At 35.0% G+C, this 16320-nt stretch overlaps 1 protein-coding gene across 1 annotated transcript in view; it reads right to left on the bottom strand.

The window, feature by feature from the left end:
- Nucleotides 1–11640, bottom strand: part of LOC148950768 (E3 ubiquitin-protein ligase NRDP1-like) — a 47005-nt gene extending 35365 nt beyond the window's left edge. Inside the window, exons 1-2 of the mRNA XM_089090005.1 lie at nt 11440–11640; nt 2534–2676 (exon numbers count right to left, since the gene is read on the bottom strand). Coding sequence (XP_088946131.1) covers nt 2534–2676; nt 11440–11529 — 233 coding nt within the window. The 5' untranslated portion in view covers nt 11530–11640. The remainder of the gene's footprint in view (nt 1–2533; nt 2677–11439) is intronic.
- Between the last annotated feature and the right edge of the window lie 4680 nt (nt 11641–16320).

The following is a 16320-nucleotide window of genomic DNA, read 5'->3' as shown; positions in this document are numbered from 1 at the left end:
AAGTTCAAAATCGTATTTTGAAAATAACTGTCAAATGTGAATTTGTTAGGTTTAAAAGTTATAAAGGAATACAAAGTATTATTATACATGTTCACTCAAACATTAGAAGTTCATTGCAGAATCAAATTTTCAGAAATTCTTAAAAGAGCTCAAATCCCTTTAAACTGGTGGCAGATCAAAATCAAAAGAACACCATTGGAATCTCAAATGTCAAAAACCCTAATTCTGGTTTTGGAACTGAATCATGAAAAGACAGACAGGGCAAGCACGCTACCACAATCTCATAGGCAAATGTTGAATGGCTCACTTAAAGCTATTGATCAGATCTGCGTGCTTTTTTGTAAGTTCTTCTTAATAAAGCCATTGTGAGGTGCCGTCACTAAAAAGGCTAGGAAGTACGTAACTAAAAATGAACTCTTTGGTTCCATTTCTGGAGTTGAAAGGCTAGGAAGTGCAACAAGGGTACCACCATAAAAAAGTATGATTGAAAAAAATCTTGTCTGGAGGTCAACAATGCCACCTCTTGTAAACCTCCCATCCAAACCCCCTTAGTAGGCAAAAACTGCAAAAGAAGTTTTGAAGAAGACTGCTAAATGAAAAAAAATCAACAAAAAAACACTAAAATTTGATCCAGGAATAAAAACTACACTTATGTTTAGGTTAACAGCAAAAAAAGGACTTGCAATACTGAACTGTTATTTTTTTACAGCAACCTGTAAATTACAGCATTTAAAGAACAAAGCGCAGTTTCTTGTTGACAATTTAATGTGAATGCTAATAGTTATCAACATCATGAACGTTCAAGGATGGTGAGAGACTACAAATTGGTTGTATCTTTTCGAAAGCTACTTCAAGGATTTTCTGCTTCTAAGAGAAAATTCAGTTTTTTTCATTTAAAGAAAGATTGCCACAATTTCACAATTAAAACTAGGACACGCACAATTATCGTCTTGATTTCAGATCAGATATTAATTATCTATATATATATTTGATAATACTGAAAAGCACAACAATGCACAAGCAGGTAAACATCCACTACAAATCAAACAAGAATGATGGAATCAATCAGTTTATATAGACAGACTTAAACAATTTGCTTCTGTATCAACTTGGCTCTCCAGTCTGAAAAAAAGTGTGCATCTGCACCCTCTCTTGATTTTTATTTAAGGGTGGCTTATTATGTGACTTTTTGTGCTGAATCAATTGGTATACGCCTATATATAGTATATATTGGTATATTGCTGTATCTCCTTTATTTTGAAGATTGGCAGGCCAATCTTACAGTTTATCTACTATTTCACCTGACTTAGAAATCCAAAACAATGTATCTGATGGACCAATTAAAAGGCTCCAAAACAATCACTAGCCCAAAACAGTGCAACTGACAGACCCATCAAAGGCTCCAAAAATTCTCTAGAACAAAAAAGTGTATTTGAAAGACCAATGACAAGACTGCATTTTTAAGTAAAGTTAATGAAGTTAAATGAAAGTCTAATCAATTTAATTTAAGTTCCCCCAGAATAGGTGTTTTATGTTGAAATATCACCATAAATAGTGCCCAATGACAGCTATGTACTGATCAATGCTCTTGAACTTGTTGTGAACAATGGAACTGAAGATCTTCAGTTAGTGATACTTTGCTATTTGATTTAAGGACATACAAACATGATTGCTGACAGAGTCCAACAAAAATATTGAGAGTAAAATGCATGCCTGGAAGGCATTTATGACTTAGAGGCATTTAAGCCAGTTGTGGCTCCCTCTAAATCCAATATAGCTTGACAAGAAATTACATGCAAAGATTTCAGAGAATGTAAAATTGAAAAGGAACTCAGAACTTTCCCTGTGACCTACATGACATAGTTGAAGGTTGCTCTGAAAAGAAACATAATCAGTGAAAATTAAGACAGACTTGACCATCCCTATTTAGATTACGACTTCTCTTGAAACAGAAATTCAGATTGAATACCCCCTTACCACCTACAAAAATCAGCACTATAGGCATAAGCTCTGATAAGAAATCTAACATTGTCAAAAAGCTGATTTCTGTAATAACCCCAAGTACAAAGCAGTTTCAGCTAGAAATGCCTGAGTATGACTTGGTTTCAGACCTTGTTAAAGTGGTTAATGTCCCATTCTATTAATTTATTGAATATAATTAGTTTCGAAAGAAAATTGGGCGGTCAAAGTTTCATATTATATTTCTTATAGTTTAAAACAGTGTATCTGCACAAAACGTCCTAAAGCACATTTTAGAAACAGAGTATCTACAGGAAAAGCCTAATTTCACAGGAATCCAGTCAAACATTTGCAAAACAAGTTGATCTACACAAATCAGCATGAAAAACTGAGTGGGAAGTGCTATTAATTAACACTTTTTAAAGCATGGTTGCAAGGAAGAAAAAAAAACTTCATATAAACTTTAATAAACTAAATAAAGGTAAAAAAAATAAACTTCATAAGACCCATCTGGTCTGAGGTGTTCTAAAAATTAGTTTGTGCATATCTGCAAAATATTGAAATAAATAATTACCTAGAAAGAAAATTCCTCAGGATCCTTGGAGCAGGCTTCAGAGCATCAATAGTTAAAACGGTTCTATCTACAGGACAAGTCTGCTTCAATGCTAACCACTGAGTAATGCAGTTATTACAAAACACATGTTCACATGTTGGAGCCTTGAAAATAAAGATATTAATTATACAGAGGCATGTGAAGAAACATTAAGAATTGAAGTAAAGTTTAGAATTTAGAAGAAACATTAAGAATGTAGTATTAATAAATTGATTGATTGAAGTAAATTTAACAGAATCTCCCAGTAACAAAACAAAAACTATATACAAGTACACACAGAAATGCAGTGAGGTACATTTTTCTGGCGAAACTACAATTTGTTTTTATAACCAACAAAGGAAACAAAAACAGAAAAATCGACTATTTAGTTTTTGATGGAATATTGCAGTGAAGGGATCAGTGTGAAGCAAATGAATTTGACTATATAAGCAGCTTAAGTACTGCTGAAACCTTGCATGTATGGCTGTATGGAGCATTTGAAGACAGGATGAGAGCTATATGTTTAAGTCATGATGTTGATTTGCTCAGTTTTGAGGAGTTACTGTGTAGCACACATGAGGAAGCAGACACCAGAATGGCTCTGCAAGTTGCTTTTGCTTTAGAAATGGCTTTGAAAGGGTAACTGTTTGTGCTAATGATACTGATGTAAATGTGATACTAGTGGACTAATTCCCTCATCTCCTTAATATTCTTCCTGGGGAGGATGTTGTCCCTTGTTTCTAAATTTTTATGTCCCCATTGATCTTTAGTTCTCGAGAACAGAGAAGCAAATGTTGAACTCCCTGGAAATCATTCACTGCATTTTGGGGTGTGACACAACAAGTTACTTTTTCTATAAAGGAAAATGAACGTTCTTATTATCTGCCAAGGAGAATGGTCTGTTCATGGAGAATCATTGTGAAATACAGAAGTTGAGAGATGAAACCTTCATGGAAGCCACTATGTTCTCCTTCCAAGATGTTGCAAGAAAGCTGATAATCAGTGCTTATGGAAGGGATCCTAATCCCTTTCCGATTTACAAGTACACTTGTACCCTTGTAAGGAGCTGAAAGCATTACCTTCTACGGAGGAGGCGTTCGTGGAATATTGTAAGCGTTTTTACTTTCAGTTTGCAATCTGGAATGCCTCATTGATGGCAAGACTGAGTCTGCCAAACCTTGAGTTATTACCTTAAATTGCAGCTTGGAGCGAAATTAGGGATTTTATCCTTGTAATGCCCTGCTATGACTTCTCTGGGTTGTTTGCTAAATTTGGGTTGAGGACTCAACAGCTTCCCAGTTGTACAGGAATTCTTGTTGTAGCCATTCTTTGTCTAGATTTACCTTGAATGCACCTGTTGAATCAGCAGCCACTGTATCTTCAGAGTAGATTCCACAAGTTTGTTACTTGTTGACTGAAAAAAAAAAATCTTCTTTCTTGGACAAAGAAGGTTCCTTGAAAATCTTTTTGGAATGATCTTGTCACAAAACGATCTAGGGGGGGGGTGTAAGGAGACCAGGGAGAACATTTTTGGAAATAATTTTGTGGATCATTATCATGTCACCATGTTTCCTCTGGTATGCAAGAGTAGGAAGTGTCAAGTGACGTAAACGCTCTTTGTATGGCATTTGTTTGAGGCCTTTGACCATTTCGGTTGCTCTTTGTAGAACTCTTTCTAGAATTTCTTTGTCCTTCCTGAAATAGGGTGATGCCAGAGACATTCCAATCTCTAGGCGCAGGCAAGTTAGTGCCTTGTGGAGCTTCATAAACATACTTGGGCATCTGCTAGAGATAGTTCTTTTCATCATTCCAAGAGATTGGAGGGTAGACAACAATACAGATTTTGCATGGGTGCTGAACTTTAGTTGACGATTAACAATGACTCCAAGATCTCTTTCTTCAGAGACTGCAAAAAGGGGGTTTCCTTGGTGATGGTATTGCTGATGTGTGTTATGATTGCCAAAGTGGATTACATGGCATTTGTCAGCATTAAACGAGATGAGCCATGTATCAGCCAAAGTCCCAAGAATATCAAGGTCCTTTTGAATAGATTGCCAGTCAGAGGTTGTGGCTGCTTTACCAACAAGTTTTGAATCATCAGCATAGTGAGGAGGTTTGAGAGAAAATTGGGTGCATTATTTATACATAAGTTGAAGAGACTTGGCCCAAGAATGGTCCCTGGGGGAATGCTGCTTAAAACAGTTGTAGACAAAGAGATATGGGACACCTTGAGAGTTGTGAACTCTTACAACTTGCATTCTTTCTGAAAGGAAACTATATCCACTGGACAATAACATCATCAACAGATACTGCTTTTAGTTTGGTCATGAGGAAGTCATGGCAAACCCTGTCAAATGCTTTTGAGAGGTCCAGGAGCACCATGTTGACAGGTAAATCATTATTCAATAATGGTGTAACATACTTGTATGTGTGTATTATATTAGTATCAACAAATCTTAGAGAAGCCATGTTGATTGGAAGTGAGGATGTTGTTAATTTCCAAGTGCTGAATTAGAGCTCTATTGACAAATCTCTCAAGTACATTTACAACTGCAAAAGTGATGGTAATAGGACAATAATTTTCTGCATGATCTTTGGGGCCTTTTTTTGTGGATTGGTGTTATATAGGACTTTTTCCAATCCAATGGTAGTTCTCCATTTTGTAGGGACAGCTGGAAGAGTCTACACAGGGAAGAACTGAGAAGCCTTGGGTGTATTCCATCTGATCCTTTGGATTTCTTAACATCAAGTTTTTCCAGGCTATTGAAGACCATACCTTTGGTAATTGATAATTTTGGCATTGGATGAAATATTAAGTTTCATGGTGCTGCAGGGATAGTTTGATGGTGCTGCAGGGAACAAGATTGCATGGTGAAGGTAGAGGCAAACTGGGTATTCAATATATTAGCCTTATCTATTGGCAATGAGTGGGTTATGCCATTATGTTTGAGGTCAGGAATGGTGTGACAGTTAGGATTTTTGGCAGAAACATTTGGGATTTGCCTTGATATCTGTGGCAAGCTTCTCCTCATGTTGAGACTTCAATTTCTTAACTATATTGGAGACAAGATTTTGAGCCTTTGCATACCTTATCTGATTTTCCTGAGTTTTCTCCTTGTTGTACCTTTTCCAGGCTCTGGCTTTCCTGTTGATTGTTCTTTTTGCATCCTTTGTGAGGAATGGTAGTGTTTTTGGTAGATGACATGGGAGTGCTTTTTTCAGTTGATAGGGGGGCTTCTTTAACATTTGTCCATGATGTATTAATATCAGAAATAATTAGTTTCGACCAATTTATTGAGGCTAGTTCCTTCTGTATTGCTTGATAGTCAATAAAAGTTTGAGGACAAATATTAGGTTGCAGACATTTATTCAAGGATAACACAGAGAGGATAACTGAGTGGTTGTTGTTGCCGACTGGAAGAAGAAATTCATTTCTGTTAAGGGAATCTGGATTGCTCAAAATTATAAGATCCAACAAGGAAGGATTCTGGTTGCCATGATGCCTTGTCAATGGTTTGGTGATGGAATTTGTCAGATAAGCAAGACACAAATGGTGAATCTCCATTACTAGATACTACATGACCAAGACCATCAACCCACTTAGATTAATGGGAAATTGAAATCACCAATAATTATCAAATCAGATGATACTGTAGATGCCATTTCACCAATGATAATATTGAGATGTATTTCACAATTGTAAAGACTGGGTGCACTGGATGGTAAATTTCTGGACAAGATATTGTTCCTGATATTTTGAGCACTTTCTTACTTGTATCAGGATATTCACAACTCTTTTATGAGTGTAGCAAAAATTGCACCAAGAATTGTAAATGCCTTCCATAATTTGGTCATGTTTTGTGTGCTTGTGCTGGAAAATGTGATAATTTGGCCAAAGAAGTATAACATATGTGTAAAGTGTGGTCATTTTCTTTAGATTATTATATTTCAGCTTTTTTCTTTTCATCAGAAGCTCTATTTCTGCAGCTAATGTTTTTATTTTGGATTTACTTCTGTTGAGGCTAGGATTCAATATCTGTACACTTTAATTTATTCCAAGTGGCTTCTGTTTTGACACCACAAATGGAATGGAGTTGCAAAGGTGTTGTCACCTCCCTGTGCACCCCTAATTGATCTTTTCCACCCCCTTTGATCATACCTCTAATGCAAGTACAGAAAAGTTGGTTTCTTGTGTCACCGCTTAGGTATGTTTTAAAAATGTGCAGTTGAGAAGCTAGATCTGATTGTGCTCATCATTTTTTCTTTTCTCTCTTGGTACCTTTTTCTGTTTCACATTCTAAGTTCAAACCCCTCATCTAGGTCAAAAAACAGAAAATATAGCTGATGACATCATCAATTATGCCAATTAGGTAATATCTCCTTTGGCACACAAAATTTTCATTGTTCCTGCCTCCATCATTGGCTCACAGCAAACCAGATCCTGTATGGACCTTAATATCACTCAAAAGTGTGAATTAAGGTAAGGTAATAACTAAACAAATTTCATCTAGTTAGTAATAATAATTGCATGCCTTTCAGAAAAATTCAAAATTCATGAAAAATTCTTCAGGGCAGAACCTGAGCCTTGGCTATTCTGCTTTTAACATCTTCACTGCTCCCATCATATTTACTAATAATGCTACCAAGGTAAGTAAAGCTCTCCACCTGATCAATCTTTTGGTTACCCAATGTCACCTTCACTGATTCCGGCAGCTCAGTCTTCTGAACACTAATTTTCAAACTTATTCTAGTATCCTGAACTCACAAAACCTCTAAAAATTCATTCATTTTTTTCACCCTTACATCTAGAATGCTTAAATTATAAGCATAATCTAAGTCCGGGTAAGTTTTTCCTCCCTGTCTAATTCTGTTCTCCCATTGCCTTTCCTGTGCTCCTTAAGATAAAGTCTGTGAAAATGATCCATATAAAGGAGGATAGAACACAACCCTGCTTAACCCCTGATTTAATACAAAATCAGCAGCTAGCCTCATTTCCTACCTTAACCACAGCCAGGTTATTCTCATACATAGCACTAATCATTTTAATGTATATATCTGGTATACCATACAAGGATAAGAAATTAACTAAAGCTCTTCTATGAACAGAATCAAATTCTTGCTCATAATCTATAAAAACAAGGACTAAAGGTGTTAGATAACTTGGCACTTCTTAATTATTAGCCTTAGAATGAAAATTTGGTCAAACCATCCTCTACTCTTTCTAAAACTGCACTGTTCTTCTCTTAAAACTTTGTCTACATCATGTCTTAGTCTAAAATGTATCATACTACTAAGTAATTTGCTACACACAAAGACTAGGCTAATGCTTCAATAATTACCACACTCAATTGTATCACTTTTCTTACACAGTTTTTTTTTTAAATTGCTAGGTACTTCCCCTTTTCCAAAAATAATATTTATAATCTTCAGTAGCTATTTCCAACCTTGTAGCCACTATATCTAAGAAACTCATTTACCACACCATCAGTACATGGGGCTTTATTATTCTTTACTCCTTTTATTACTGTTGCTAATTCTTCCTCACAAAACAAATCTTCCTTCATATCCAAGGAATTACAAACTTTCTTGTTTTCCTCTATATCTTTTCCTACAACTCTATCTTGGTTTAGTACATTCTGAAAATGTTTTGCCCATTTCTATACCTATTTGAGTTTTAACATAACATAATACGACAATTTCTAGTTTCTATTTCTCTGGTTTTAATTTTGAAAATGCAATTTCTATTATTTGAGTGGAATTTTAAGTTAAACCAATGGATTTTTCTAAATCTAGGAAATGTATTTTTCAGATCTTTGAAGCATAATATATTGGGATTGAGCAAAGTTGTGAAGCTGAAAACACTTTTCTCATACTTCATTTAAGTAGAAGATCTAGTAGCTTAAAGAAGCTAAGCAGATTTAAGCTACTAATGGAAGATGAATGTTGCCAGATTTATAAATATGGCTGTTAAAATGATCAGATAAAAGATGGACTACTTCCAAGGGCCAAAGGAATGCCATTGTGGAGTTGAAGAAAACAAAATACACATGAGAGAATACAAAAACACTTCAAATCAAGCAACTGCTAATTTACAGAACTATTTGTTTCAAGGATAAGGTTCCTTGCTTTGTCATGTACCTTAGAGAGCAGCACCAGAAACAAAGAAAAGGTTGACATCCACAAAGGAGTACAATAAGAGATGAGACTGAAGTAAACAATGAACCCAAAGTTTCACAATTAAACCAGGAAAACGTGTAAAATTCTGAAATTCCTTGATATGTTTATCTCAATTAGGCTAATATAATGTACAAAGGAGAGACACTCATAATATACCAGAGCTGAATATACCAACCTCTAGGTAAACTGATAGAACCCTTTGAAAGATGAGTTTCAGACAGTAGAGAGCAAGCCTGAGAAATTCCCAACATTCAATAGCTAGTAATATTTAAGGGTACAGTTGTGCTTAATGGTACACAGCACTAGACCATCAAAGGAATGCAGTCATGGAGACCCATAAAGCAGGTAATTGTTATCTAAATTCATCCAAGAGCAGGGTGTCTCATTGCATTTATAATATTTAAACTGTTGTTTTTTTGGGGTTTAGGGGGGGAGGAGGTGCCTATGATAGGTTACATATTTAATATATGCTATTCTTTACCCCCCCCCCCCCATGTGCAAATATATAGCCCAAATTTGTTTCTAAACTATTCTATATTCATCCTATTTTATTTTATTTTTTATTAGCATTAACCAACCTTGGCTTCTTTTGAGTGTACCATTAAGCCAATTTAAGCAATTTATCTAGAATTTCAACATCAATTCAATTTATTGGGAAACCAGTTTAAACAAGAGTGATGCTAACAAAGGCATATAAGCCATATCTAAAATAAGAGAAAAAGGCATCATCTTTGAGGGTCCAAAGGGGGCTTAAAATTGAATTTGTGACAAAAACAACTTGAAAGAGCATAAATAAGGTATCAATTGATATGTTAACTTTATGGTACATTTTTTGTTATTTATATTATTGACTTATGAATAAAGTAAACATACCACTCAATGCCTTTTTTATGCTCTTTCTAAATATAATAATCATTTTTGTCAGAAATGAATTTTAAAAGTTTAAACTTATGTCTCATTTACATTAGAAATAAAATTTACCCCACCCCCACTAATGTGCAAATATATACCCTGAATTGGTATATATAGGGATGGGGGCAAAATTCATTTCTGACAAAAATGGTTATTATATTTGGAGAGAGCATAAAAAAGGCATCAAGTGGTATGTTTACTTTATTTGTAAGTCAATAATATGAATAACAAAAATTTAACCAACTTTATTTGGAAGTCATTTATGTAAACTGTTACCTTGTTTTTAGTGGGTGTTGAGTAACTGGTTTAGTAGCCTCTAGATATTAGTAGCCTAAGATCAAGAAATAGCATAGACATATATTATTAGGGCTATGTTTGACATCATCAAAGGGTATAAGGTATTGTCAGAAAACCTACCAAGATATCTAGATAAATAAAAATGGGTATAGATGTATGAGCAGTCCACCACACAAGGAGACATGTTCAGCAAACAATTTTTACTTCATAATATGCCAAATAATCCTAGTTAATATATTTTGCAGCAGGAGAACCTTTATATTCACTTTTTTTCTTGCTTTTCAAAGAAATTCATGAATTTCATAGAACCTATATATACTCCCATCTAATGTGCAAATATATACCAAGAATTGCATTCTGAATATCAATATAACCTTCAGTTGCATCACATATGAACTTTACCCCCACCCCCATGATGTGCAATTATGTAGCCTGATTTGGATATACTTAAGGGTGGGGTTAAAGTTCATTTGTGATGCAACTGAAGGTTATTGAGATTCAGAATGCAATTCTGGGTCTATTTGCAATTGGGGAGTGGGGGTGTATAAGGCCTGTTCTATTGCACTAAAATCTCACATTTTTCAGCAAAGATTTCTGTTCTTTTAACTCATCTTTGTTCTAAGATTTTACAGCTCACTGCCATTAGCTAAAGTGTGAAAAATGCCATCTTACCATAGGCTATGGAATCACAACAAAGAACTTTGATGATATACTTATCATTGTTCATAGACTGCTGATCAGAGCAGAATGTACTGGAAAGACATTTGCAGAAGAATGCTATAAATTGTAAGATCTTAGTGCTAAAATTTCACTTTTAAGTATTCTTTGTCAAAAGATGTAAGATCTTAGCAAAAAGATGCATAAAAGAACAGTCCCATACTCAGTTAATATTTAGGTTTGTTAGAATTGTTTTCTTAACATTTCTCCTTATGTGGTGGACTGCTCATAAGTCCTATATTTATAATGGTGTCAATATATACGCAAATACATATTAGCCTATTAATTTTAGATAAAGTGAATACACCATTTGTATGTCTTATTATGCTGACTACAAATAACTAAACATTGCTATTGGAAACGAATTTTAGCCCCCCTATATAGGCTATACCTAACCTAACCTAACCCTGAATTGGCATATATATTGCAGAGGTGAAATTCACTTCTGATAGAAATGCTACTAGATTTGTAATCAGGTCATCAAAAAGGCATCGAATGGTGTATTCACTTTAGTCCTAACTCAATAATATGATTTGGTATATATTGACCTAAAAATGACCTAATCCCGAAATCAAAATATAATGGGAGCCAAATACACCTATTTCAATTTGTTTAACATGTTTCCTTTATAAGTGGCCAACTAATGAGCAAATTCCAATTTCAAGTAAAGAAAAAGCAGACTGAAACTTTAAGTTCTATTAGTTCCTCCGATATATTAAAAAGAGATTTAAGACAGCCTTTGATATGAGTAGCCAGTTAGTTGGTTGTTTGCATGACCTACAAACCTGGACAGGTTCTTCCAAAACAAATGAGCAAATAGGACAAAGAAGATTTCCATCAATGTCTCCAGAAAATCTTGCTGCATCAATTCCCATTTCAAATGCTACCTTATATGGATTAATTCAGATAAATTGCAGAAGCTTTACAGCTAGTGGTTTTTATTAATCCTATCTTGCCCGAATTATCACTTTTCTTTTCAAACAATCTGTAAAATCTTGATGATTCTCGGGAGAAAATCGGGAGATGGTTCTCAGGATTCGGGATGAAAATCGGGAGATGGCTCTCAGGATTCGGTAAAATTTTCAGTAAGAATTATTTTGTTTTGTATTAAGTTTTTGGAGGTGTTCGAGTGATTTGCAAATAAGGTACCATATTCTAAGAGTTCAGAGCGCAGGTTTACTGGAGCCAGCTGCGATTCCGGAAAGAAAATTCGTCGATCAACTTTGTAAAACATGACATAAGGAAGCAGCTAGAAGCTTGAAAGGTATTTAATTTTGAAACTAAGTATAGTTATAATTCATTCGAACTATAAAGCTGTTTAATTAAAACATTTTTCTTCAACGATCCCTACTTTTTCTCACTCTTTCAGGCTCCACGAAACAGCCCGCCAAGTTCAGGACCGGGACAGAAAATCTGGACGAATTACGAACATCAGGTCTTTTTAGTTTAGGATTTCAGGAAGAGAGTACCCCCCCCCGTATTTAAATAATGAATTACCTATGTTATAATACCTTGTTTTAAGATAATTTCTTATAATCTTTATAGCCTATACTTTCCAAATAATATTTACCTATGTTTGTTCTATCTGAACGATTATTCTTCTTATGACTAAAACTGAATTTACTATATATATCTAAATACTGTCTGGCGTCTGGCCTGTTTATCTCTGACAAGAGAAAAATCGATAAATGAAGATGCTAGTTAGTATGTTATGCGTTACTTCCTGTTACACGAATGTTTGTCAACAAAATTACCGGAAATCGTTTATTTTTTACTGGGAAAGAATACTTTGTTTCCGGGGATTAAGTTTTCTGGAGATTTTCGGGAGATTCGGTATCTTCTTTTTTAGTCGGGAGATGGATTATAAGTTCGGTAGATCTCCCGAAAAATCGGGAGAAGTGGAAACACTGCGAATTATAAAGTTTTTCTACTCTGGGCTTTTAAAATTCGAAAACAAGTCTTGAAAATTCAGGGATTTTCGGGGAATGCCAGTGCGAAAATGAATTCCGGTAAGCACGCGAAAGTTCAAGATTTTGTGCTTCTTATCCAGAACCATTAGTTTTTATGCAACTCAAGAAATTCTTAATATAAAAATAATACGAAATAGGAAGATATATTGCAAAAAATTAACTTGGCTCAGAGACTTTTCTTTCCCTCTGGGAAGAACAAAAATCACGGCCATGGAAAAGCATCAGCCAACTTCGAAGCCACATGGACCCCGGAGGATGGAGTCAAAGTGCTTTCTACCGAAGAAGAAGAAGCCTATCTGAATTACCTTTACTGTATTCAACGTTAATCTTAACGAAGAAATAGAATATTTATTAGAAATTTCTGGAAAAATACGAAATCAACAGCAACAGCAACATTTTCAGAATTTAAAATTAAATTTTCTTGTGAAATCTATCTATTTTAATCAGTAGTTTTACCGAACTAATCCTGCTCAATTCGTCCTCAGGGCTATACTGTGATCCTTCTCCTCCTCATAGTTTAGTGCAGGCGGTTTAATATCATTCTATTATCCCTTCTTGTTTTAGTTTTGTTTTTTGTTTAAAGCTTTTTCCAATAGGCAATGATTAGAAGTCCTCCAAAAAAAAGTCCCCCCAGATCCCACCTCAAATAACAGTGAAACTGATACCCATCTTGGCTGGTCAAGCTCACTATCTCAAAGTTCAAATGATAGTTTAAATTCTGAGAATAGAACAATGATAAGTGTAGGGGCTAATGTCACCATAAATGATGATAATGGGTTTCAAGAGGTCGTTTCTAGAAGCTCTAAAAAAAGGAAAAAAAAATCTCCCCAATCAAAAGCATTTACCCCCTCCCTGCCCAAGATCCTCCCTCCCAAAACTTAGGAATTTACCTTAAAATTACTCCTACTACCCCCTTTGAAATAAAAAAGATTACTGCAATAAGAGTTGCAATTTTCAAATTACTAAAATCAATATTCTCTCTTAATATTAGCCGTGATGGATCTCTGCTAATATCTGTTCAAGATCAGAAATCAGCAGACACAATAATTAACCTACAATCCCTTCTGAATACCCCAATTAATGCGTCTAAATGGAACCCAAAACAATCACCAACAAAAATAGTAGTTTATAATATTTCCCCCAGAAATATCCATTCAGGAGTTAAAAGAAGGGCTCTCAGATAGAGCTGGCAACACAATCCCAGTTGAAGATGTTACCCAACTTGGCAAACCTAACTCTAATGGCCTAAAAACAAGTAGATCCTTCTTATTTACACTGAAGGAAAAAATTAATATCCCAGAAAAATTATTCCTATTTGGGCAAATCAAACCACACAAGGAATACAAACCTAAGCCTATCCAGTGTCAGAAGTGTCTCAAACTAGGACACACAACAAACAAATGCAATGAACTTCTCCTAGAGTGTAGTAATTGTAAAGCATTCCATCCTAAAGAGTTGACAACTTGCAACAACACTCAGCCTACATGCATCAATTACAAAGGCCCACGTAAATCCGCAAATAAATACCTATGCCTTTCATATAGGAAAAGAACAATGACGCTGCAAATAGCAACAGAGAAGGCCATCCCATACCCATTTTCAGCAATGCAAGCACATGCTGCCCAACAATTCCAAATAAAGCCTGTAATGAAACCAACAAAACACCCCAAGTCAAACGCCCCCAATGCATCAAGTACCCCGTATAAAATACCATCTTCTAAGCCCCCTAGCTCACATCCCTATCAGAAGGAATCACCAAGTCAACAAGCGTCCTTGTCTTGTGAGATGAGGTCAGCCTGCCCCCCCCCCTCCCAAGAAGAAACAAACCAGAAACACTACCAGGAATTAATCCCTTAACTGACAAACAGGATGCACAACCAAACATGCAATTCCCAAATATATGCTTATTCATTCTAAACTGTAATGCAGTTCAGGCCATGAACATACATCAACTACAGAAACCAAAAATAATTTCAGAATCGGAAAAATCTACATCCCTGATGATATGCTCATTCAAGCAATAAAAGATCTTGCTTTACTTTTAACAAAGCTGAACATTGATACACAGTCATATGAAAAATAAATCAACTACACAACACATAATAATGCTCCAGTGGACGGCAAGATCAATCACAGAAAATAAGTTGAATGAACTAAAATCTTTTATGGATCATAAATCCATTGATATTGCTTGCCTCCAGGAAACTCCTTTAACCCAAAAACAAAAAATAAAGTCTTTGGGATTTACTATCCTGAGAAAGGATAGATCATTAGAGAGAAAAGGAGGTGGAGTAGCTTTATTAATTAAAAATAATATAAAATTCTGTGGCATCAATTTTCCAGATTTTGCAAATGATGTTGATGCAATTGGTATCAGCGTTTGGCTGAATAATATAAAAACCTAAATAATAAGCATTTATAACCCTAATGGCCAAACTACAGATGGCATGGATTTCTTTAATTATGTAAATAATCCTAGTATGTTAAAAAATATCATTATTTGTGGAGATTTCAATGCCCACAGCCTTTTGTGGGGGAATAAACCAGCAAATAAAGCTGGTAAATTCATTGAGCTTATGACTTCAAATAATAATGAATTAGCTGTTGCTACCCCTCCAAACCTGAATACATATTTCAACCCCAAAAGTGGCAGATTCTCCACAATTAACCAACAAATTGTGTCTTTAAATATTTTGAATAAAATTTATATAAATAAAATTGACAGTCTATGTACTGACCACTTCGCTATAGTTTGCTCTCTATATGAATTTGTTGAAACTCTTTCACATACCTCCAAATATATCAGCACTAAAGCAAATTGGTCTATGTTCCAAAAGAAGCTAAAGGATGAAATTACAAGTTTCACTCAAAATTCATGCATTTCAAACACAACAGTTGACACACATGCTGAAGTCTTGACATCTTTACTAATAAATACAGCTGATCATGCTATCCCCAGGACAACACCTAAGAAAATATTCCCTAAACACATTCCTAAAGCATGGTGGACAAATGAATGCCTAAATAAATGGAGAATAAAAAAGGCAGCTAGGACAGAATTCATAAAAAAAACATCACCTACTACATATTTTAAAAATTACAAGCAGAATCTAATCTAAAAAGGACTATAATAGATGCTAAATATAAACACTGGAATAATTTTGCAAATAATCTCTCCAGAGAAACACATGAGCCAATTATACATAAAGTCATAAGCCACATCTGTGGGAAAAAGACTTCCCCCAACCCAGTGCCTTATCGGCTCATACATAATAATATCCACTATGACAATGATAACGAAAATGCTAAGCTATTTACAACTCTTTTTGTTAATAAGCTAACATCAAATAACCCGAGCAAAATGTCCCCATGTCCTAGGAACCAAAATTACCAGCCACGCCCAGGATCTAATTATATGACTGGCTAATATTCAATCAAAGAAATGAGCAAGGCAAGAAATCATGTTATGACCAAAACCAGTGGCAGCTATAACAATATAAACCCTACATGGATAAAGAATCTCAACCCTTCTTACAAACAAGAACTACTAAATTGTTATAATCACGCTTGGGCATCTTCTATGTTCCCCAATATATGGAAATGTTCGTCCCTCCTACCAATCCTAAAGAAAAATTAACCCAAATATAACCCTGAGTCCTATAGGCCCATAATGATTACTCCTGTGATGGGGAAAAT

The sequence above is a fragment of the Artemia sp. Qi Xiang Cuo genome, chromosome 6 (genome assembly GCF_049724085.1).
Source record: "Artemia sp. Qi Xiang Cuo chromosome 6, ASM4972408v1, whole genome shotgun sequence".
NCBI lineage: Eukaryota > Metazoa > Arthropoda > Branchiopoda > Anostraca > Artemiidae > Artemia > Artemia sp. Qi Xiang Cuo.
Note: the sequence above shows the minus strand (reverse complement) of the source record. Positions and strands in the feature narration are given on the sequence as shown.